General features: G+C 37.6%; 1 protein-coding gene across 2 annotated transcripts in view; it reads left to right on the top strand.

The window, feature by feature from the left end:
* Positions 1 to 25,694, top strand: part of ADK (adenosine kinase) — a 296,570-nt gene that overhangs the window by 125,323 nt on the left and 145,553 nt on the right. For both annotated transcript variants that reach the window (XM_075717813.1, XM_075717812.1), the window contains exons 5-6: positions 8,471 to 8,643; positions 14,683 to 14,791. In XM_075717813.1, coding sequence (XP_075573928.1) covers positions 8,471 to 8,643; positions 14,683 to 14,791 — 282 coding nt within the window. The remainder of the gene's footprint in view (positions 1 to 8,470; positions 8,644 to 14,682; positions 14,792 to 25,694) is intronic.

A 25,694-nucleotide genomic window follows, 5' to 3' on the forward strand; every position in this document is an offset into this window, starting at 1 on the left:
AGCAGACAGCAGTGATGATGGAAAACGATGGTAGGTAGACTTAAAATACTATAAAGCGTAGAGACAATTGTATGTAATGCCTGGAATTGAGCCCTTTTTGAATGAAATGATCGGCCATATGTGCCACCCTTATGGACTCTGTAAGAAGAAGAGAAGAAATGTACCCTATTGCTAACTGTGCATGAAATTGCAGTGTTAGGAGATATTGACCAGATGTTTCAATCTCAACAAATAGCTTGTTATGTGACTGAGTGAAAATCTCTCTGCTGCTTTGATCACATACACCTTAAAGGAAGAAGTAATTTAATAGAGGCTGTCAAAGTTCATCATTGTCAATAAACTTTGACTTGACCTTTGCCATCTGTTTTTGATACTATTGCTGATAGAAGATGATAGGCAGCTGTTTACAGTTTGTGCTTTATGAATTCTGTGCTGCCAGACAATGGAAGAAGTCTCTTCACTTGTGGGTTTTTGCTGTCATTCTGAGTGTGGGTGTATTCATTGAGGCTGCACATCATCTAGCAGGGGAGTGAGAGTGACATATGCATGGATTTTAGAAAGGAAGATTGGTTTAAGGTTATAGATATGCAAAATCATATGCGAAATATCCTAAAATGTCACTTTGCAGGAATATCAACTTCACTTATAGGTTAGTACTTAAATGCATATACAGTTTTTTATACGGGAGAATTTAAAGGCATTTTTAAAATGTTTATCAGTCTTCCCTATGTCTCCGTGAAGTGAGTGCTAATTCTTTACAGGTGGAATAGGCTGAGGCATGGTTAACAGAAGTGTACAGTTGCCCAATGAGTCTGTCTTACTCTACCCAAGCATGATGTTCCATTTTCATATTGTTAATATGCTACCATTAACAGCTTAACACCATGGCTTCTAGCCACAGAGTAACAAGACTTTGTTGTCGTTGTACTTTATTTGCTCTCTCAGCGTTCAACAAGGCAGTTAGTGTCTTTGAATCCTTTTACTGATAAAGGTACTCTTAAACTTTACCTTGTCCATAGCTTTGTAATATTAGCAAATTTCTTAATAAACAGTTGTATTCACTGAAACAGCTGCAGAAGAGTCCCAGGTAAACCTGGAATCCTTACTGTTGTGACACCCTTCATGTAACTGTCATCCCAGTGATGAAGAACTTGCATGACCAGTCCTGTTTTGTAGGTCTATCACCTTTTACCTGGTTTTGAGAAGGGACCGCATTAATGTTGTGGAGAGGGAAAGGGAGTGACACATCAGATCAGACAAGGAGGTGGTTGATGTCTCGGGTTCTGTGCTTCAAACGGGGAAGGGACACAAGGCCAGCTGCGGTCTCAGTGACGTGCCTTGTAAGGTCTTACAGGAGACATTCTGCCTTTGGCCTCAGATAAGGTATCTTGAACTTCAGCAGAGAAGCTGCAGCACTTCAGGTACTTGAGGCAGAACTGTAGCATTATAAATACAGGATAAGAGGGCGATGGAGTAAGGAATATTGGAATTAGGTGCCTAGGCTAGCCAATATTTAAGGGGTGGAATAAAAGAGACAGCTAGCTTTTGGCCACATTGAAACTTTGGAATATGGCCACTACATGTTTAATTACAGAAAATAAGCTTGTATTTCCTTGTACAGCAAGAAGCTTACAAACTAGTCTAAAACCCCAAAAAAATGGTGGACAAGCAGATGAAGAGCAAGAGGGAAAGAATAGGAAATGGAATACAAAAGAATAGCAGCACTGGAAATAGTTATTTTGATTATAGATTTTGTTAAGAGGCAGTTTGTTAGCTTAGTGTTTTTCAGTGTAGAAGTGAATTAAATACTCCTCCTGGATGATTAACATTTTGATAGGCATCTTAATTTGAAAAGCTGTAGCAAAATGCAACTTGTGGCACCACACTAAAACTAACAGATATTCTTGTGCAGACATTTGGATAGTATGTGTTGAACCAAGTCCTGGTAAGATGTAGATACTGGTCTTAGAGCAAAGCTTTAGCTAGTCTTTTCCTTTAAAAAATATTATCGCTTTTATCTCATTTGACTGGAAGTTGCTTGAGGGTGTTGTCATGCATTTTAACAACATCCCTTCCTCATGCAAGATTTGGCAGCTTCAGCTAATGGTGGAAGAATTACTGTACAGGACATGGGGCTCCTTTTTGCAAGCCTACTTTTATAAAGATAAGCTTATTTTTTCCTTTTCCATTTTTTTCTTATATGGCCATTATGTGATAATAGCCATTGCAATCTTTAAATGTTGATCAATGAAAAAAAGAAAAAGGAAAAAAGGTTGCAAAGGTGTTGGAACAAAACCGTAGTATCTCATCTGTTTTCCAGGGTCTTGATGTGTATCCTCATAACAATGATTCTTGAGTAGGTATACTGGGTCTGCTTGGGATGGAGATGATTTTCTTCACAGCAGCCCATATAGTGCTGTGTTTTAGGTTTGTCACCAAAACAGTGTTGTTTAACACAGCAATGTTTTAGCTGTTGCTGAGCAGTGCTTGCACAGCATCGAGGCCTTCTCCGTTTTTTATAGTCTGGTGCGCCAGCAAGTAGGCTGCAGGGTGTGAAAGAGATTGGGAGGGGACACAGCCAGGATAGCTGACCCCAACTGACCAAAGAGATATTCCAGGCCATATGGAATATAGTCAGCAATAAAACTGTTGGGGGCAAGGAGGGAGGGGGAATTTTTCCAAAGTAGCCATTGCTCAGAGACTGGCTGGGCATCGGTCTGCTGGTGGGAGGTGGTGAATGATTGCCTTTGCATCATTTCATCTTGACCCATGCATTTTTTTTTTTTTTCTCTCACCGTTGCACTTCCAATTCTCTCCCCTGTCCCCCCAGGAGGGAGGATTGAGAGAGCAACTGGGTGGGGGCTTAGCTGCTGGCTGGAGTTAACTCACCACAGTAGGGATTTTAAATTATATAGTATGTGTAATGGTAACAGAATATTGCATTCCAATTGTGCTTGAGGTGTATCACATCATTTGCAAGAAATAAGTGAGCTCACTTGGAACAGTAACACTGATGTCTTTTTTCTAGGTTTGTTTTGCATATTGTCAGGTTTTCCTGGTTCTAAGATATATATCTTATATATGTAATCTGTATTTTATATATATATAAACTAAATCATTATATATATATAAAATTATTTAGTTTTTGATCCCACTTTTTCTCATTTTATCTGGTTTTCTAAGATGAGGTGTGATTTATTTTCTTTCAGCATCTAAAATATTCCTAAAAATACTCGTAAGAGCTTTTTAATGGACTGTTTATGTAATTGGTGATGGGAAATGTCCTAGGGGTAGAACAGACTGGTGAAACCTTCTCTAAAGTGTATGGACTCATTCTAAAATTCAGAATAAAAGAATAAGAGATACTCCAAATAGCTCTGTATAAAAAGAAACCATTTCTGTTCTGATTTACTAAAAAGAATGCTTCATCAGTAGTTGCTGTGACATTGTTTAGTTTAGATTTTAGCAAGCACGTTAAGTCTTAGCTAATTTTAGGTCTTTGGAGTCCTCTCCTGCACTTTAAAATAAGATCAGATTTGACAGATCATGCAGAGAGGAGTCCAGCTTCAAATAATGCACTTCAGATGCACTTCAGATGTCTGTATTCAGTGTTAATGAGTTTTGAAGATCCTTCACTGTGAAGGGGCATAATGCTTCCTGTTGTGTTGTCAGTTCCTAGGTGTTTAGGATTCAAGTCTACAGCTGAAAACTATGTGCAGAAGGTATGTCAGTCTAAGCAAAGCTTCTTATGGTTTGGCATTGTTAGTTTAAGACGACTGACAGATGTGGAAGTGCACTACTGGCTGCAGCTTTAAAAAAGAATTCAGGAGCTAAGGAGTTCAGATGGAGAACAATGGGGGACTGACTGATAGTGAGTGTCTTTGTCAGCCTCCTTGTTCTGATTATCCATGTTGTCCAGTTAACAGTGGCACTTAAGACAAAGCATAGAGTCAGAGTAAAATGAAATAATTTCTGAAGGACCTTTGTTTTAGTCAGAGGGCTACAAAGCTGTCTTAAGCTTCATCAGTATGATGTTTCTTTTTAAGTCTTAGGGGTTTGTGTACTGAGACCCAGCAGTAGCAAACTCTGCTTTTGCAGGGCAAGTGTCTTTGCAACTGGGGACAGTGAGGTAAATTAGATCAAGTATTTAGTTTTGCTGCTTTTTGCCTTTCAAGAAGGGGTCCTCCTCTACAGTGAACTTTGCAGGAACAGCAAAGAAAAGCTTTGAATACAGATTAAGTGTTGTGATATGGGATGCTGGACGCTGCCCCTGTGGCAGAAGCATGGCATTCTCAAGCTAAATAGGATAAGCATGGGAAATATAAATCAAAGAACTCAGTTCTCTCCCTTTCTTTCTGTAATTCTTTAAGGCCACTGATTTTCTTTCACATAGTATGCAGGGGTGGTTTTTTTTTTTGTGTGTAAGGGACCATTCGGGTAACTCTGTCATTTCATCTTGAATATTGTTCTCAAAAGACAGCATTGAGTAGGCAATCAAAGTCAAGTCCCTTCTAGCGTTGGAAGAAGTGCTTCCAGAGGTGTTTCTGTAACTCCGAGGAAAGGTTGTTTCCAAAACCGTTTTCTAATCAGACAAAAGTGGGAGATAGGTTTACCACACCTTCGAGTCTGAGGACGTGAAAGAATGGGGCATAGTGAACTCCAAGCAGTCTCACAAAGTCACAACTCAGTCTTCAGAAGTTTTACTTGTTACCAAGTTTTCTTGGCATCTCAACATCTTGCAAGAAAAGACGATGCTGTTTTCTGCAATTGCCACCCACTCCCTGGAACACAAAGGTTCTTACACTTCTCCGTTAGCTAGAGCATGCCAAAGAGTTCACCCTGTTAACGCTGATCATGAAAAAACACTTGAACAGATACTCCTACTACTGTGAGCCCAAGTTAGCCTCATGAAAATAAGGAGAAAAGCGTTCTGTCACTCTGGTGTATCCTTGAGCAGCCAGGGTGCTGGCCTCTTTTGGAAGTACTAGCTTCAGTATTTGATCATAAGGAATAATATGCCTGTAGGGATAGGGTAATCTGATATTAGACGATGCTTATTTTGAAATCAGCCTGATTTTAAGACAGAGTTATGCTAAAGGCAAGGAATAAATTTTTAAAAAGTTAATATTTGCTTTTAGTTTACCAGGGTGCATACAACAAAACTGTAGAGAAAAATGCAATCTTTAACTCAAGAGAACAGCTGAAAGGTGTTCTATTTCCCATGCTCCTTCCTCTGTCATGGATGCTTATCCTAACTCAAAAGGTCAAGGCCTGTCCTTGTGTGTACCTGATGTGCAAGCTGCGCTGACAGAAGAAAACTTTAGGGTGGAGAAACACATTAGATTTCATAAACCACTCTGATTTTGAGTTTCCTTTGTGGTATCCCCCTCCTGAGGCTGTCTTGTTCCTTCATGATAAGTTCCTACTTTTGACACTTCTGTCTTTGGGCCATTAACAGCCTCAAATTCCCTTGGGTGATGGTGAGGATTCATGGTGTGGCCAGGTGCCAACCTCTCCTGACCAGACTGTCAATACAGTTAGTTAATAGCTGCCTCGCTGCCTAGCCAAACCCTCGATAATTAACTCATTATGCTAGTGCCTGCTGAGCTGGGTCATTTTCCGTTTCTGTCTAAAGTCTTTTTCATTCAATTAAATCTTGTATTCCACATAAATCTATACAATGAATTTGCAGTTTATGTAACCATATACCTGGCACTAATGTGTGCAGTTTGTTACTGGCCTTCAATTGATATTAGATATAATACTGCATGACTGTTTCTTGGTGATAAATGTCGTATGATGACTGACCCCCGTTCCCATTTAGAGTGTTTTAGCCAAAATGTTGCTAATAACAACAATAGTGGTGTGTGAAGTACCCCATAGAAACCTGTGTTTTCCATATTGGGTCAATTCAAAATTAAACTCCAAACCAGGGTCAATTTTTTTAAAAAGCACTCCGGGGTCTACTGTGAAGACATGATTTTGTTTCTTTTGGGTTTTTTTACGCATATGCAAAAAACGCCGGCTGGGACTCATTCCCCTAGGTGCAACTTCAATGGTATACCACAGAGATATTTCTGTAGTTCAGTTTCATCAGGTTTTGTAATGCGATGTCTGGTTTTTGCCTTTACTAATATGTAGCTTTTTAGCTGAGGTAAAGCAGGAACAGTTTGGAGGAGTTTGCAACTAACAAGACCTCACCACCGTTATTGTGGGAATATGTGGAGATCAGTCCAAGCAGCTGGGAGTATTTGTAACTGGAGATCTGTGATAAGAGGATCTTTCCAGAAGCACTGCTGAACTACTTTTCCATCTTCCTCAGTGTTGCTTAACATAGCTCAGATGTTCAAATGAAAAGAATATATAGTGGGAATATTCCCTCACCATATAATATCTGTGTTTCACATAATCATGAGTATGAGCAGAACCACTGCTTATGGAAGAAGTGGTCTGCACAATACACAGAGGTTCATCTCAAGAAATCCTAGATTGTGACTTCTGATTCTCAAGAATAACTTCACTTACACTTAAAGTAAGGATTGTGAGTTATATATGGTATGTGTCACATCTGAATTTGAACTGAGCTGCTGCCAATAGCCAAAACTGAGATACTTGAACAGAAGTTCTTTTTTCAGAGATGTATGTGAAATATTACTTACTACTGCTCCAAATGTTGTCAGACTTTATATATAAAGGATGGAAAAGTTATGTCATTTGATAAAATGTTGTAAGCCTAAGGTGCAGTTTGGTTTTCTGAAGAATTGTTGAGGTTTGATGCTTTGATAAATGCTATTCATAGTGATCTCTATTAATTCTCGTTATTTGTGCGAGTAAGGCATGCTTTTCAACACGGGACACAAAGGCTTCAGGTACTTCTGTTCTTACTGGTGTGGAAATTGGTTCCAATTTGCTTACAGTAGGTCACAACATCTTTAGTCTTGTTAAGTAATGTGTACTGCTTAAACATACCTCCAAATATAAAAGATTGCTATTCCTAAGACATCCTAAGTGAACACTGTGCAAATTTGTATTATGTGTGTGCAAATGCATGTAACATACAAGGATATTGTAGATAATTCTCTTGCTAGGGGTTTTCTTAAATAATATTAATTTAGAGTGGTATGGAATAGATTAGCAGAGCATATATAATGTGCATTTCATGAATGAGAGATTGAATGCTGCCACCATCTGACGACACAATCTTTTCTGTCCTTAAACTTTATATGTGTTAAATTGCTGCAGGAAAGAGGACTTGCAACTTTTGTCCACCTTTGCCTCATTAATGAAGACTTTTACATGACTAAAGATTTTTTCTTTTTTTTTTTTTTCCCTACCCTGGAGCTGGAAGAAATAAAGATGTGACTAAGCATGTATTTGCAACTCTGTTACTTGACCTTTCTACAACCCACAGCTACCACTAATGCTGCTTTGTAATGGAGACATTATCATTTATTTAAATCTTGATTAGGAAACAATTATAAGTAGGGTTTTAGTATAGTAGTAAATTGATGCAGCCTTTAATTCATACTATAGATTGAGTGGATAAGCTTTCTGACTGTAATTAGAGTGAATTATAATTACTTCAGTTGGTTGACTCACCACCAGCAGAGTAGGGCCTATGATTGTTTCTTCACATTTTTGTGTTACTTCACTCTTGATTTTACTTTGCTAGATGCTATTTTTTAACTTAGTACAAAATGGAGTTACATTTACAGTTGAATGATACATATTTTGTATTAATAAAAGAGGAGCTTTATGAAATAACCTGGCACCTTAGCAACACTGTGCAGCTAAGCTCTTTCTTTACAATTCAAGTGACAGAGCTGCTCTTAATAAAGTTGGAGACAGATATTTTCATGCGTGGTTTAACAATGTAAATAGGGAGCATTTCCTTTCTTGCATATAATTAAATGGTAGGCACAAATGGTTATTTTCAGTACCATTTAGAATTTGTATATATTGTGAATGTTGCACAATGTTTCTTCTTAGGTTTCTGAAACATATTGTTTTCCTTATGTGCTATCTCTGGGTTTTGTGTTTTTTTGGGGGTTTTTTGTTTGTTTCTTTTGTCTTTTCTACACATTTTCTTTAAAGATACCATACGTTGCTTGATTAAATGTAAGTGTAGGGGCATCTCCTTTGAGCAAGGGAACTTCTTTTGAAATACCTTACAAAAACATACTAATCTACTTTATTTGATAGTGAACTATGTGTATTTAAGTTTTACGTTGGGTATTAACCACTCAATGGGATCATTAAGGGTAAATTTTTTATTCTTTGCTGACCTTCCCTCCCTTGATGTCCCAGATGTTTTTTACTTTAGGCATAGAAGTGTTCTGTATGTCACAGTGCTCTGTAGGTGCAGAATTAAATATGGCGAGTTCAGAGAAAAAAAAATGGCAAAAAATAATATATCAGGCATGCTAACTTTTTTATTTGTTTTTTGGTTTTTTTTCCTGCCAATTTGCAGTGGATGATTCAGAGCCCGTACAAAGCTGCAACTTTCTTTGGGTGCATTGGCAAAGATAAATTTGGAGAAATCTTAAAGAAGAAGGCTGAGGAAGCTCATGTGGATGCCCATTATTATGAGCAGAGTGAAGAACCAACAGGAACCTGTGCTGCCTGCATCACTAGTGATAACAGGTCAGGGGCCTTTGTTATTTTCCTAAGATATAAATGCAATTGGCATAGTGTGTGGAGCCTAATTTGTTTGGAATATTTGGCCTTGAAACACTGTGATTTGAATGATAAAGACAGTATTAGCACTGGTTTGAGACAACACGGGACTGCCTGGCTCATAGTTTGGGGCTGGGTGGTATTAATATACTTTTAGAGAGCAGCAGTTGTATTATGGCAGAAAAGCGTGAGATAATAATACACTACTACTTTCTGAGCTTTCATAGCTTCCAGTTGCTCTGGAGAGAGAAAATATGTGGGAGACAAAAGTTGGTTAACACGTATGTTTATGCAGCCTATGTGAAAGCTGATTGGCATGTAAGGCATATACTTGATTGGCAAGTGAGGAATATACTTCAGGTGATAATGTGTTTAGAGGATAACTGTCAGCATATAGCCTGATTGAAAGTGTTATTTTGATTTTGTACAAGAGGAAGGATAAAAAGTGATTTTTTTGTTGTTGTTGCAGTTGATGAGAAGTTATCTAATAACTGTAATTCTGTATGTCTACATCTTAACAAATTCTTCTGAATTTTGTCTTTCATGTTTTCATTTGCTACTTTTTTCAAATGGTCTTTGCTACATTACAAGTTTAGTTCTCCAGAACTCTATGATATATTCAACCTTTCTTATATTTGTAGACTATGAACAATGGTCTTTGTAGAATTTTGTATGGTTTCAGAGCATTCCATAAGGAAGAACCCATTTATAGAATGATTTATTTTGGGTATTGTAATAAAACTAATAAAAACAAGAATTTCAGAAACAGATAATGAAGACAATAAGCACTTATCTTGAGCGTGTCCTTTTGCTTTCTTCTTTCTCCCTCCACCCACAACACTTGTACTTATATACTACTACTATGATGATTACCTCCTGATGATTTTTTGAAGGTGTCAAAACCAGCCAGCCAGGTCTGCATTAATCTTGAGATGTTACCAGCACACATCAACCCTGCCTGATTTCTGCCAATATCTAAATTTTCTGATACTAGTTATTGAAACAATAATGAAAATGGTGTCAGTTACCCTGAAGAATATTTTCTTCTTGGCTCTGAATAAGAGCTGTCATTATCATTTTTTATTTTCCTCTGTAGCTTTCGGTGCCATTAATCCTGAGGAACTTCTCTTTCCCTTTCAAAGCAGTATCAGGAGTTAGTAGAATTTATTAAGGTAAGATAGCAGTCCGATAATTAAAATCTACACCAAACTTCCTAAGAAGTCGGTGAATGTTTTGGGTAGAATTAGAAAAGGCAATAGGCAGCAACGTTAACTGAACTGTGAGTCAGGGGAGGGAGAATTTTCCATGTAATATGTAGAACCCTGGAAAAATTTTAATTATAGTGGACATCTGTTCCAAACCCCTGGAGAATGTAGGGCCAACTTTGAAGTTAGATCACGTTTTTCAGGGCCATGTCCGGGTGGGTTTTTAATATCTCCAAGGATGGATGTTGCACAACCTCTCTGGGCAACCTGTTCTAGTGTTTGACCACTCTTCATGGGAGAAATTCTTTTGATGATACCCAGCTGGAATCTTCCTTCTTCCAGCTTGTGTCTGTTCCTCCCTGTGTCCAAGAATAGTCTGGCTTCATCTTCTCTGTATACTTTCATTAGATATTTGGAGACGGCAGGAAGGCCTCGCCTTCGGTACCTCTTCTTAATGCTCAGCTAAGCCTTTCTTGGTTTGTTAAGTGTTCCAGCCCCCTAATAATCTTGATGGCCCACTGCTGGACTCACTCCTTTATGTCAGTGTCTTCCTTGTAATGGAAAGCTCAAAGCTGGACATGGAACTCAAGGCAAGGTCTGGAGACCAGAACAGTGGTTTTCCTCTGTTCTGAATATGTAACGTTCTTTGTCCTGCTGGCTGCATGCTTGCTCATATAGACCGGAATGTGATGAACCTTCTCTGTGCGGGTGCAGTGCTGACTTGTGTTCCAATCTTGGTGCACCAGCACCTCCAGGTCCTTTTCTGCAAAGCTGTGTTGTATCCTGTCAACATTCAGCCTATATTGTCGCATGGGAGTTATTCCATCCTAGTTGCATGACTTTGCATTTGCCTTCAAGTTTTCTGTCAGCCCGATTCTCCAGGCTTTTGAAGATCCACTGAATGACAGACAGCCTTGTCCTCCAGCTTATCAAGCTGTCCCTCCCAATTTAATGTCATGCATAATGTCTTACTCTCAGGAATGAATGTACATACTCAGTGGAGGAAGGAAGTTCATTCATCTTCATCTGGAGTTTTGACATTAATTATGTCTACAGACTTCCCCCTTCATCTCCAGGACCCATATTCAGCTTTTCAAAGAGAAGACAAGCAATAAAAATGTTTCTGCTCTGTGATTCTCTCTTCTTCAGTCACATAGTGTCTGTGTATGCATCCTGTAGCAATCACCATTTCCTAGATGACATGATGGGAAACTGAAGTCAAGGCTGTCAATAGACATACATCATGAGTTCAGGAAAAATATGTGCATCTTTTGCCATGCATCTCAATGGAATTTAGAAGTTTAGGTAAATTTATTCATAAAAATGTCTGCAAGTACTTCTCTAATTAAGCAGTATTTTTAGTTTGCTAACTGTCCTGGTTTTGGCTGGGATAGAGATAATTTTCTTCCTTGTAGCTGGCGTAGTGCTGTGGTTTGAATTTAGGATGAGAATAATGCTGATAACACACTGATGTTTTAGTTGTTGCTAAGTACTGCTTACACCAGTCAAGGACTTTTCAGCTTCCCATGCTCTGCTAGGTGCACGAGAAGCTGGGAGGGGGGCACAGCCAGGCCAGCTGACCCAAACTGCCAAAGGGCTATTCCATACCATATGGCGTCATGCTCAGTATAGAAACTGGGGGGCAGCGATCGCTGCTCGGGGACTGGCTGGGTGTCAGTCGGTGGGTGGTGAGTGGTTGCATCACATGTTTTTCCTGGGTTTTGTTTCTCTCTCTCTCTCGTTGTTTTCCTTTTTGTTACAATTTATTTTTTTATTATTATTATTATTATCATATTTCAACTATTAAACTGTTCCTATCTCAACCCATGAGTTTTCTTACTTTTGCTCTTCTGATTCTCTCCCCCATCCCACCGGGGGGGAAGGGGAGCGAATGGCTGTGTTGTGCTTGGCTGCCAACTGAGGCTAAACCATGACACTTACATAAAACACTTTTCGCTCTTAATATCAAATGTTTGCTCAAATACTAGAGACAGTGGCTTCATCTCAGTTGCTGTTGTAGAGTATGCTTGAGAGTGTGCAGGGAGTACAAGGGACTTATTTCCCTCCTTGGCAGATAGGAAAAAATTACTGATGGTTGTTGCTAAAGGCTTTATTGTGCAACCACCCCCTCTTCTAGTGAGAGCAAGTTTATTCTCAGTCTTTAATTACCATCTGATTGTTTCTTGGTTTTCAGCATTTTCTATGTTTGTAAGAATCACTTCAACCTGGCCCCAGTTGATAATCTATTGATTAACTTCTTGTCCCAACTGAGGTACATGCTAACTTCCTCCTTCAGGTAATTCAGCTTTCTTGTCTCTTGTGGAGGAGCTGGCTAATAACACTCCTGGTTTTCGCAGTAAGTGGCTGTGTATATTTATGTTCCAGATGCCTTGATGTGAATCTTTCTTGTTTCTGCTAAGTCTGTCTAGCTTTTTGCAGGAATGGGTTCTGAGCTAATTCCCGATTACCTTACCACTCTGAATTCTCTAGCTTAGTAATACTAATATCCTTTGTTTTCTCAGAGCTTTTCAAGAAAATCCTAACACGTGATTAAACTTAGTCGTACCTACACTCCGTCATAATCTGTGACCTTTATTTGTGCATTCTGCTCAGAAATACCCGCATGCACAGAATCTCCATTAAGCTGTTCGGTTTGAAGCACTCTGGCTGTCTCCAATTACCATATTTCATCTACCTTCTCTGTGTCCCACATGTTGAACTTAGTGCTGTTAGACTTACAGTTTTAATTTGGAAAAGCTTGGTGCCTTGTATTCAGTGTAACAATCTTTTATTAGACATCGTGTGCAGAGCATCTCTACAGTTGGATGTAGCCACAGAGAGCTAGGTTTACAGTTTCAGGGGCATGTGGTAAGTGAAAGGAAATGTACAGAGAGTCTTTGCTTAGTTTTCTGGAACGTAATTGCTTTTCACTTAGCAAGATACATAGACAGACAAGATTTTTCCAGCTAGGTCCTTGATAGATATTTAGGGTTTGCCAAAACTGGAAGATTTAATTTGCTTTTTAAATTCGTTTTACAGAAAATTACCACAGTTATGCACAAGTCTTTCTTGGATTTACTTGGTTCTCCTGTGGATTTCTTGTCATTGAAATGATAATATTCATCAAGAATGAAGCTTCTAGCCCTTTTACTTGTAGTGCTACAGAGGCTCGTCTAAATTGTTATTATTTTTTTAATTTTCCAAATTCATGTTAGTTCTCGTTGTCTGTAGGGTTTAGAAATAAAGAGATAAACCCCCGGAATATTCCTGGGTTCAAGTGACACAGAACTGTGCTGTGTATTTTGATATATTAAAAAAAAAAGTGAGTCTAACTTTTTGTTTTAATTTTTATGTACTTGATCTGTTTGACTTACAGGGATTGTCAGTGATGAGTGCTTCAAGAAGTTTACATGGAAACTTGGTTGCTGTCTTCCTAAGAGATTCTTTCGGGCTTTTGTTTTTTATTGAATAGGACAAAGAGAAATGGTGATAGTAGAAAGATGCTGTTTTGAGGTGGACTAAATTTTCAAGAATTCCTAGTTTATTTACCTCCTAGTACCTCTACATGGTACTCGGTCTAAAGGCAGAAGCATAACTCAGTAGAAGCAGACTAGCAATTAACTCCAACCCATTGTCTCTGGATTGTAGTAGCATATATATGGAAAAGGATGATAACGTACAACATCAATTGTATGTACATCGGAGAAGGCAAAAGTTGTCAACAGCCGTATGTGTAATTACACATTATTTATCTGGCTAATGTACTTAAATACCACAAAACAATGATGTGTTAATGTTAAAAGCATATCCTATGACTATTAAATCTTGAAAATTAAATTTAAAACTCTGTATGCCAGCATGAAATGTCTGTTTCCCCAACTGCCCTTCTCTAAATATTGGATGTTATTAAACATTTTCATAATAAAATTTCACAGAAGGATTTGGTCATGGTAGCCAGAGCGGAGAGCTAGCGCATAGCCATCTTTTTATTACCTGTTTTTAGTACATCTGTTAGTTGTGTGTGTTTCATAAGGCTGAACTGAATGGCTGAAGAGGAGGGTTTGAAATAGAATGTATCTTACGTGTAACAAAGTTAATATGATACAAGTATTTTTGTTCTTGCTAAAGGAAGTTGTGTCCCATAGCTTGTGTTATAACATGTTACGAAAGAATGAAGTACAAATGAGTTTTTGGTAGTTTTCCAGTAATACACAGCTAAGCCAAAGGGTTTTTTTAACAGTTCATCATCTAAAAGTAGCAACGTGACCCTTTTTCATTTGCTAAAGGAAAATATGAACCTAACAGGGGAAAAAAAAAAACTAACCCCCTTTTTAAATAATATAACTATTCATTGCAAAATGACAAAGGCAAGACATACATATCCATCAAACTGGAGTAGCTATTTTCCTTTATGTGTTAGCTACTAGAAGAGTTTAAATGAAAATCTGTGGATGCTATACCATACAGAGGGAGTTGATCACAAAATGCAACAGAGGTTGATTCTAAGCAAATGAAGGCATGTGAACAGTATAATAGTGATAGGTTACATAAACTGGATTTAAAATATATTATTTAATATATGGTTTAAATTTAAATTGTATTTAATATATGATTTAAAATATACTATTTAAATATTATGAAATGGTCAAATAAAGTATATGTGGTTTATGGTGCTCTTTGTTAATTGCTTTTTTGTTCCTTAGGATCTTTGATTATCTTTGAGAAATTTTGGGGTTTATGGCAAATTTGCAGTAGTGTTAGTTAAAGAGGATCTAATGCCTGGTTTTTCAATCACTTTCAGGTCTCTTGTAGCTAACCTCGCTGCTGCTAATTGCTATAAGAAGGAAAAGCATCTTGATTTGGAGAAGAACTGGAAGTTGGTGGAAAAGGCCAAAGTTTATTATATAGCAGTAAGTTCAGCTACTTTCAAAATTGCTAAAATTTGTGTTACAACCTTGTGAGGTTTAAGCAATGGGCATGACTGTTGCATATGGTTTAGGATGATTTCATAGGAATACAATGATAGAAAATGCTTCAATTTCAGCATAGTTTGATTTCTTTGACTTTAAATGTACAAATGTAGAAGTATGTTTTACTTGTGTGCTTTCTTAAATTAGTGGGGAGAAAAAACATAAGAACTAAACATATTTTCAGAGCTTTTGTAGTAGTGCATCAAATTTACATTTCACATTTTCTAGTAAATTGTTGTGAAGGATGCACAAATTATGTAGAAAAACACTATTAGCATAATTATTCACTGCAAACAGTTTGAGCTTATTTGTGTGAACAATCTTAATTGCTGTTTATTCCATAGTAATTACTACGGCACCTTGTAACTCAATATTTCAGAAACAATGATTGTGACAAATCTCTTGAATGTGGGTGGTGGGACAAACTGATTTTAATGATGAAATCTTACTTCTGGAATAAAGGGGTTTTGAGGATGGGGCATTAGTGGATTCACAATTAGTATTCTTTTTTTACCATCCAGAATGAATCAAGCCAGATTAGTGTATTTGTGTAGATTACATCTTGCCTAAGTGGAAGTGGTGAATTTGTTTTCCTCTTGCTCTCAAGTTGATATGACTGATCAAAATTAGCAAACATAAAACATCTATGACAGATTAAAACCTCATAACATGCATGTAATATATGGATTCTGTGTAACAGCTGCTTCCATTCCACTACCTGAGCTATGTGGGAACAGCTGGTAAGAAGTGTAAAAAATTGATTATCCAGAAGGAACAAGTTCATTGAAAATACAGTTATTTCTTTTAGCTAGTGTTAATGTCTCCTACAGCCTGTTAGTGTGCACTGCTGTAGGCTTTACATGGTTGTTATTGATTCTTGTGTATGGCCAAGACTGCCCCTTTGTAACTGTCAAAAAATACTTATAACCTTCTCAGTATACAAAGAAAATACATCCCACTGCTATGACCATATGTTTGTGCTGCGATTAAAAAAAATATGTAGGTGCATTGTCTACTCATTTTTTATTTCTGTTTTTCAAGTGTTCCAAGTTTTTTATTTCCCAATAATTATACCTCAGTCTGTTCCAAATGCTATGCTTAGGAATTAATGCTATTGGCTAAAAAAACCACTGAAAGGCTAAGAGTATAGTTTAAATAAAGAAGAATGGCAAATGCTGCCATAAGCTATACTGCACTAAGTTTTTCCTTAATTTTACTATGATTGTATGTAGTTACCAATGAAGCTTCCAATATACAATTTAGAAAAAATAAACTTAGTCGAGGTGCTTCAGGAAAAGTGGGAAACGTTACATGAGGTGAAAAACAGGTTTGGGTTTTTTAAGATACAGCCTTCATCTTATTTTAGTTCCAAAACCACTCTTCTGTGTTCAGTCAGTTTGATCACTTAAATTTTGACTAGGTGATTCACTGCACTTACTTTTGTATATATTAAAAGCTGTTCTTCAGATGCCAGTTCTACAACATCCAAGCTTTGACTAAGAGACAGAGAATTATGGTACTAAACTGAAAATAAAACCCAAGATGTGCGTATGTTAATGGCTACGTAAATAACACTGAAGTGCTCATAAATTGTGTTAGATATTTGCAAAATGGAATTCAGATTAGGGGAACATCTGATTGCAGGAGGAGCTCTGTTGGGTAAAGAACCTGGTTCGCACCTGTAGCAAAAGCACTCAAGGATGGGTTCATCTAAGAGACTTCTAGGACAGTGTTATCACTTCAGATCACAGATTGCATGTGTAACTTCACTTAAGCAAAGGAGACAATGTGAAGAACTATAAACGTTCCCTCATGCTACAGTGCATTCATGCCCTTTTCTTTCATTTAGCTTCTTTACTTGCAGGTTTGTAGCAGTTTACCAGATTAAACAAAACCATGTAGTGAACAATTACCACTCCTGAGGTATAAGGTAGCTCTCCAAGTCATTAACTTGTCTACTGTTGTCTGTCTTCACTTTAGTCTTGTTACCTTCCTCGGCTTTGCACTGTGCATATGTTACTTTTCATTTCCTTCTTTCCATCCAACTGTCATCTATTTCTTGGATTGCATTGGAATGTATGTTAGTGACAGATACTTATTCTGGAAATCCATGTTCTGAGATTATCAAACAATCTATTTTCTTGGCAGAGGAGGGCAGTTGTTGCTTTAGGACAGGTCTGTGATATCCTGTGGTCATCTGTATGTGCTTCCTAGAATAGATAATATGCTTTTCAATGCAGCGTTCAGCAGAATGGCCCTCAGATGAAACTTAGCTCTGAAATCTAATCAATTCACTGAGGGAGGAGTAGGTTACAAAGGAAAAGATAGTGAAGCCATGACAGAACCCTTAAAGACAACTTCTGTTAGCATGAATGAACACAATACATTTATTTTAGCCATCTGGTAATCAGATCCGGCAGACAAATTGGAGAAAGACTAGCAAAGAATAGGACCCTTTAAATCACAGATAGAAGCAAAATACAGAGGCTGCCCCAGCTTTCTCAAAGATGGTAAACTTTGAAGGTGTATTTTAATCCTTTAAAACTACTCTACTTTGTATCATTTAAGATAGATTACATGTACTGTCAAACTCTATGCAATTTCTTTACCTTCTCCAGATACAATTCATATATTTGCCGTAATTTCTACCATTGACATAATATCTTCCAGTCTGTCATACTCATTTCGCTGTGGATCAGCTAGCTGTGCTGCTGGAGTCTGATTAGAATTCACTGTGAGGGATTTATTTGGTTCCTACTGGGGCTAGAAAATGTCTCTTCCTCAGACATTTCCCTTATTTCAGAATAAGTTGAGAGTTATGATAACACTAAACATTGTCATTCTGTTTCTGAAATTGTGAATGGGACACAACCTGACATGAAAATAATCTTAAGTTGCTTTGTGTGTGTGGTTTTTCCCTTTTTTTCTTTTTTCTTTCTTTCTGTGAATCCATGCTTTCTGTCAGGACTTGCATTTTAGAATTCTTATGTGTTAGAGTTGCATCTTACAAACTTGGGTGATGAAACTCTGTATTTGGGCACCTTGTTTGTCTTACTTTCAGAGACATTTAATAAACTGATGGTAGTACTGTAGGCATCTCTAAGAATTCTATAACATGTATTAGGTTGTGGGGTTTTTGTGTTGTGGGTTTTATGAATTTTGTTTGTTTGTTTTGAAGATCATCAATATCTTTAGTGCCAACTGAAATCTATGGGACTTGCTGGTACTCAGTTTCTTTGACATTGCGCACAAACATTTTAACATTTTCAATGCAACTGGCAGTATATAGCGATTCATTTTCATATCTTACGAAGTCCTGGAATGCAAGGGTATTTTTATTGTCAATGGTTTTGGTTAAAAAAATAATCTGCTGATAAGAGTTACTTAAGAGGTCAGAAAAACTGAGAGAATTTTAGTTGTCATTTGACTCCAGTTAGCACCTCTATGTTACTGTATGTGAGTAAGGAATTTTGCACTTGTCCTTTCATAATGGGAAGAAAATGGAAAAGGAGAAAATGCTTTCCTTCATTAAAAGCTGCACTTAACCTTGTGAAATCTTAACTCTGTGGCAACTGATACTGCTTGCTCAGACAGATGAATTTTAACTTTCTGCCTGCATTTGAACATTATTGCCCAGATGTGTGTTTTCTCTTGTTCCAGTTAGCCATCCTTATTTCTGCCAGTTATTTAGCTTTACTCAATTTGTTCTTCAGTCCAACACCTGCATTCATTTAATGTTTGCAGTTGGAGGCATTAAGTGGGTGAAATACTGTCATTTGATGCTAATATTATCTTGGTGCTGAAGTAATAAATGTGTTCTTGAAAGTTCCTTCTGTGCTGCAGTTTTTCTTCTTTTTTTGGGGTTTTTTTTTTTTTTTGTTTTTCTTAAATACCTTCCTTTACTAAGCATATGAAATGGCGGTATTGACTGCGGTTAGGTTCCCAATCTGTAGTAACTTGAGTCTTACCTTAGAATGGGTCAGTTAAGTAGCTCCCACAAACCTAACAGATCTTCCTTTAATAAAATGCTTGTCTCTTTTCTGTACAAAGGAAAATAGTAGATTGTTGTTTAGGAACTGTATTTGAATTTGTGTTTTGTGGATATAGTTTGTGCGCTTAAAAAGCTTTTCTCAGTAGTATCTACGTAGACTTCTTGCCTAGCCATTTCATATAGGTACAGCATTGCTGATGCTCATGCTTATCTGTGTTCATTAGAGAGATGTGGGACCATTTTTACGCTGTACTTCATGCATTATGATGCCTTGTCTTTGCTTTTTGAATTTACAGTGTCTGAAAGCTTCAGCTCCTGTGCTACCTGTTGTAGGTAGAGAAGCAATGAAACTTCTTTGTAGCTCTAAGACTTACTTCTACGCAGCTGAATTTTGGGTTGCTCACTTTCAGTATTGCCATAAAACCTTTTATTCAGAGAAGATAACACTTTCACTCAGTCAGCTTTGCATGGGCTGTTGCGTATTTCACAATCCTTGGATATTTCACAATCGATAGTAGTATATACTATTCTCTTCTACTTCCACGTAGCAAATAATAGAAATTTCTCAATGGTGATGCCCTTCAGTTGCACTACATTAAGTATAAAATTTTCTAATACTGCTTAGTTTTGTTAACCCTCAGTTAAATTACTTTCACCACCTTCAGCATCTCTTTTGTGTTTACAAAGTTAATGGCAAGTGTAGTTTAATTTGATGTTAATGACAGTTCTGATCAAGACCAGGTATTCTGGTCTTAGGCTGAGTTTCAAGTAGGAAATGTCATGTGTTGCAGCATGTGATAATGAACCCAATGTAACATACCTATCTGCTGGAGGAGAAGTTTCTAAAGCTCCAACCACCCTGGTATGTTTCAACAAATACTGCAGTGTTTTTATATTTATTTTCTTTTAATGCCTAAGTGCTTGTCTAAGCAGAGAGATACTGTGGTGGTGTAGTGGGCTTGATGGTGGAATTATCTGGTTTCAACATGAGTCTGTCAAAACATAAGCTTGATGTCAGCAATGTGTAGCAAAGCTTAAATAACATTCTACAGTATTTTACAGGGGGTTTGGCTATTCTACTTGAGAAAAAATGCTGATTGTTATAACAATGTAAGTATAAATGAAATTTCTTTTGTGCTGTCTCCTCCTTTCAGAGGCATATTCAGTGAAGGCATTTTTATTGTAATTTACTGCTATGATGAGTATGATAATTTACAACGGATTGTGATAGGTCTTTTTCTTTGAAGTGTGCTGGGTCTGTGTGTGCATCATGGGAAACGAGAGACGTAGACACTAGCAGGAATCAAAATATCCCCTAAAAAAGACATTTGTTTGAATAACTCCACAATCGGTTTTTTCTCCATTGATAACTTTTGCCATGGTGCTCTGGCATCAGTATGTATGCCATTTGACATGCAAAACTATTTCTCACAATAATGAATAGGTTTTATGGTCAGGAAAACACCATTCTGAATGTCTTAACCATAAAAAAGATGATGCAGCTAGCAACAGTTAGTTGTGGCCTTTTTTGCTGGCCTGGGATAACATTGCCTTCCTGAAACCCACCATCTTGAGGGATTGTGTTTTCTGGAAGTTATAGCTAAAGTGTGATGCATTCATTGTGGAGAGATGATAGACTCTGCATCTAACCGGGAAGCAAATCTGCCATTTAGTGGCTTCCAAAACAAATCTGGGAAAAATACTTTCTCTCTCATAAATACAGAAATTCCTAGCTTTATTTCTTGGATCAAAATGCAAAAAAGAGCTTTGTCTAAACTGGCACCAGCATGTGTTATGTCATTCTGTGATGTATTTAGGGTGTGGTGTGCATTATGCCACCATTTCAGGTATAACATCTCATGCATGGAAAATTTTGCCAGTGTTTTCTCAAGTAACTTATGTGGAAAGCTGAATTAAACTTTTTTCCCTTATTTTTTGCAAAGTTTGATCCTCAAGATGTCATTCTTTGAAGATGAATGCTTTGTACTTTATGCAGAAAAATGCATCATCCACTTCTAAGAAAGATTGTACCTCCTTTTTCTGTAATAGAAAATTAACAAGAATCTAACATAGTAAAAATATTTATTTCTAAATGTTCCCCTCTATGTTATTAATGATATTTATTTATATGAAGAATATCCCGTCATTCTCCTCCTAGCCCAGTAGCCTTTAAATTGCAGCTACACTTCTTCAGCACAGTAATTAGTGAAGCTCAGTCATCACTCCTTTTATCATGTGATTTTTGGGTGTTTTTTAGAAGAATGCATTATTAGAGCACTTACACAGCCAGTCTAGCTGCAACAGCCAGGCGGCAATAGCAGTGCCATTTTTCACAAAGAAAATGTTGAACAGGAGCCAAATGTTTGGTGGCAGAGTCTGTTGCTAGGAAATCAAGTTCCTGAGGCGATTAATGACAAAGCAAGCAATAACAAGAAGGCAGAATTACCGATTTAAAAGAGAGGGAGAAAAAAAGTGGTTGGTGTTATAATTACCCAAAGAAATCCGTACTCATTAAATTGGCTGTTTTTATGATTGACTTTAATTGGAGGTTAGCTCAGATATTTAGCTCCTTTCCCACCCCTTTAAACACACACATGCACATAATCTGTAGAACTGCAGACTTGTTTTTCTAAGCATTGAGAGGAGCTTGCCCTGTAATTTGATCCCCACTGACAGATGCATTTTCTATGCTGCCATTTTGAATTAACCTATTGTGCAACAATTTTCCTCAGCTCTGTTGAATAAAACATCAAGTCTTATTACCTCAGATGGATTTGATAGAGTAAAAGAATGTACTTCTAGCTGAAGTAGACTATTTGCAATGAGTTCAGTGATTTGAACTCTGCCAACAAGCACCAATAATTTGTGATGTATACTTAAAGAACGAAAGAGAGAAGAGCCACGTGGGGGGTCTTTTTGGCTGTATGAAGTTCAAACGCAAACCTCAGAGTAATATTGTTGTTTGTGCTAAGGTTATTCCCTGAGATCAAGCCTTTTTAGATAAAGCATGTTAACTAAGATTTTTACCATTAAGCAGATTAGTTTTGAACCGGAGATTCTCTTACCCCCAGTGGTTATCCAAACTGTTAGGCTACTGTGGGATTAGAAAAATAAAAATCAATCCCCCTCTCCCAGAAACCCCAACAGTTGGATTTTTCCTCTGAGACTTCTTTTGTGAAGAGAAATTTTCCCTTGTAAAGTTAAACTGGAATAACTGATGTTTTAAAATTATTTTAAATTCCAAATAGTTTGTATCCTGTGGTAAGGGAAGAGCAGGCTTTCACCTTCTTCACTTTTCTCCCCAATTAGAAAAAGTTATGCAGTCAGTTCAAGAAAATTTTGGCACAGAAATGGGGAGGCAACTGACCCTGACATTTAAATCCTGTCATGTTTCATCGATCATGTTCAAGACAATATTCCCTACTTGCAGCAAGTGATAAGAGAGAAAATACCCTTTTACAGTACCTGCAAGTGAACATACAGAAGCTAACTATAAAAGCTAAATGATGCCATAGCTCTCCAAATTCCTAATCAAACAGTGAAACAATAGAACCACGCGTATTCTGTCCAACAATACCCACATTACTAATCAGATGCCGATGCCAATGCCAAGCTGTCTGCTTTGTTAAATACCCAGGTTCCCTGAGGCAAGAAGACAGCTGCTATAACTACTATGAAATTTGGTAGCTCAATCTATTTTTGCTACCCTTGGGCTATCAAGCTACTCTTAATTCAGACCACCCCCAATTGGTACACTTTAGGGATTTTTTTCAAAGTGTTTGTAATTAAAATGATAAAACATCATTATTACTCCAAAGATGTTGTGTGCGCTTTGCATTTGACAGATACCTACAGAGACAAACCCAGCATGTAATTTTCATTGACATAATGGCTGTGATTGCGTTACCCTTTTAAAAGTATATTGCTTTTTAGGGGCGGGGGGGGGGGGGGAGGGGAGGGGAAGGGAAAGAGTATGCTTTTATTTTATTAGTAGAATTTGTAAATCTCTTGAAATACTAGATCAGTCTCTTGGTTGCAAGCTACTAGTCTGCAAAGGCTGAATTGGGCTTTGTAGCAGAGCAGGGAGTGGTGAGAAGAGGCGTTCACCAGGGCCAGCTCTGATACCAGGGTCCCGGCGTGCTGCCTGCAGACCGCTGCAGACACCTCTGCTCCCAGATGCCTCTGCCTTTAGGGACACTGAGTCTCAAATCATATGTAGAGTCTGGGCAGACTTAAGACACTATTTAAATGTAAATTAAAAAGGGAAGCCTTCATACTCTAAGGGGTGAGGTGAGTCAATTTGAAGGGAAATTTTTACTGCAGGTCCTCTTGCATGTCAGTCTTTATTAGATGCTCTCTTTATGAGAGCAGAAGAATTTTGTCTGTTACCATGTCAACTTCGTTAGAGAAAATCTCAAAACTAAAGCACCAGCAAATCGAGGAGTTAGGAGCTCTGACTGAAACAGTATAGGTTCTATCTTGAATTATTTTTTGTTTCAGTACTTCTCTGATAAGGTTTAAAAAGAATCATTAATTTAAGACTGTTCTAAAGACTAAAACTTGAAATTTGTGAATTTTTCTAATTTGAGGTAACTTGCTTATTTTGGATGCTGACTACCAAAATTTATAATAAATGGGTAGTCACCACTCTGTACAGTTGATTGAAATTTGGGGTTCCACATTTCTTCTGAAGGAGCTGATCTCATTAACATGTGGAGATGTCGTAGTCTGCATAACCCTGGAATATGTATTCTTTGTGTCTGTCACCAACTGCCACATTAAAAACAGCATACAAATCTTACAGCACTTGTGCTCTGTTTTACATGAAGAAGGTTAATTTTTAACAGCAAAAACTACGTGTATGTGTGTAACTTGAGAGCTGAGTTAAGCTATTTATGGTAGCCCACTACTTGGTCTGAAGTTGAAATTATAGTTTCGTTCATTGTTTACGTGTGTTAATAGGGATAATGCAGTTGTTTAAATACAAAACTTATTTTTTCCCTGGCAAAAAGTTATGACTAATGATTTGCTTTGAAATGAACACTCTGAAACAATCACATTTGTGCTTGTTATTTCAGTAACTTTTGCACTAAAATTATAGAATGTTAAAATATGTATACATAGTGCAAGGGGATTCATATATGCTTCCTCTTAGCTCAGAAACTGAACTGTACTGAATGGCATTGATCTACACTGTAGACTACAGGTGTTTTGAAATAGCAAGGGTTGCAAGCAGGATAGGAACCTGAAGGCTACTTTTTGATTCCGCAAGTAACAATTATTTAAAAAAGTAAAAATGTTTTTACAGCATAGCTAATCAATATCCTAAAAATCTGCGTCAAATTTTAGTGTGCGACATGGTGCTAAGCAATTGTGTACTTAGGGTAAAAAAGTATTTTGCAAAAATGCTTCTGCACAGATCTTCAGTGATAACATACTGAACACATTAATAGTATGCCTTGCAGCTTGGGCTTTTTACAGCTTTGTGACAGATTCTTTAGCCCCTTAGGAGGCAGAAGGGCTGAGTCCAGCCAGCCTTGTTTGTTATTGCATTTATTTGAAAAAGGAATTGACTGATTCCAAAACCAGGCTCTGGAAGTTCATTTGAAAGAGGCTACGGGACATAAGACAGATCCTGGATTGGCCTTGGTGCAACAGAGGAAAAGACCTTTCCCCTTTCTCAGGGGACATCTGCTTTAGTTGAGACGTCCGTGGTGTTTTCTGAGTTTCTTTTTAAAGAACAGATCTGTGCCCTAAAGACAGGGCTGAGCAGGTTTTGTGGTGTGGCTTTAATCTTTCTAGTCGTGGGGCTGATGCTCAGTCAGCAGTGTGCTAGGTCACCTGCTTGGTAAATGTGCTTCAGACCGTCTGGTTTGGTCAAAAGAAAGATGATCTTCCTTTTTTCTTTTCTTCTTCCTTTAATTAAGGATAGAATACCTAAGGAAATAACAAACTCTCTGAATATGTAATGGGTGCTGCTTTAGAAGAAATTTCTAAGTTGGAGAAATAGACGTAGACACTTTCTTTCTAAGGCATATCCAGACCATCATGGTAGCAGGTAGGGCTTGACTGATGAAAAATCATTTTAGCAATTTGAACAAGATAAAAAGCCCAGTGCTAATCCTTGCAAAGGTTTGACTTAAACAAAAGCTACGGGCACTTAGATTTTGTCCACAATAGACGGATTTTGCTGATGCAGCTGCTGTGGAAAATCCTCCTGGGGATTTACACTTCTCTCTGGCATAAGCACCCTAATGTGGGGACAGTTTATAACAGCTGCTATACCAGCAGAAATGCTCTCGCCTTCCCAGACTAATCATACTTGCACCAAAGTTTTTATTGGCAGGACTATGTTGGTTGAGGACAGTGGGGTTTTTTTCATGTTTCTAAATAACGTAGCTGCTCGGGCAAAATATCGGCATACTAAGACCATAGTCTGAGTCCATAGTCCATAGATATTGCAAAGCCCTTTATAAATCACAAGGTTTCCCGTGTGTAGTATGTGGCGAATAACAGCTAGCCCTTGAAGATCTGTTGATGAGAAGATCTGTCTTGTAACCACGTTTTATGCTAAAGTTACTGAAGTTCTTTTGCAGAATGCCACTGCTCCTATAGTTTTTTGCCAACTATGCTGTTGCCAGATGCAATATAACAATACTTTCCTGCAAATTTGAAAATGGTGGGGAACAGCAGCTAACAGTATTTAGCATGAAATATGCCTCAGCATATGCCTCTGAACGTGTCTTTTTGAGACCATATGGAGTATAATTGGTGCTGAACAACATTGAGGTGTTTTGTGAAAAGTAAAGGCTAAGCATTATAAAGAGTCATAAAATCTTAAAGAATGACACA

Source organism: Pelecanus crispus, chromosome 10, assembly GCF_030463565.1.
Source record: "Pelecanus crispus isolate bPelCri1 chromosome 10, bPelCri1.pri, whole genome shotgun sequence".
Lineage (NCBI taxonomy): Eukaryota > Metazoa > Chordata > Aves > Pelecaniformes > Pelecanidae > Pelecanus > Pelecanus crispus.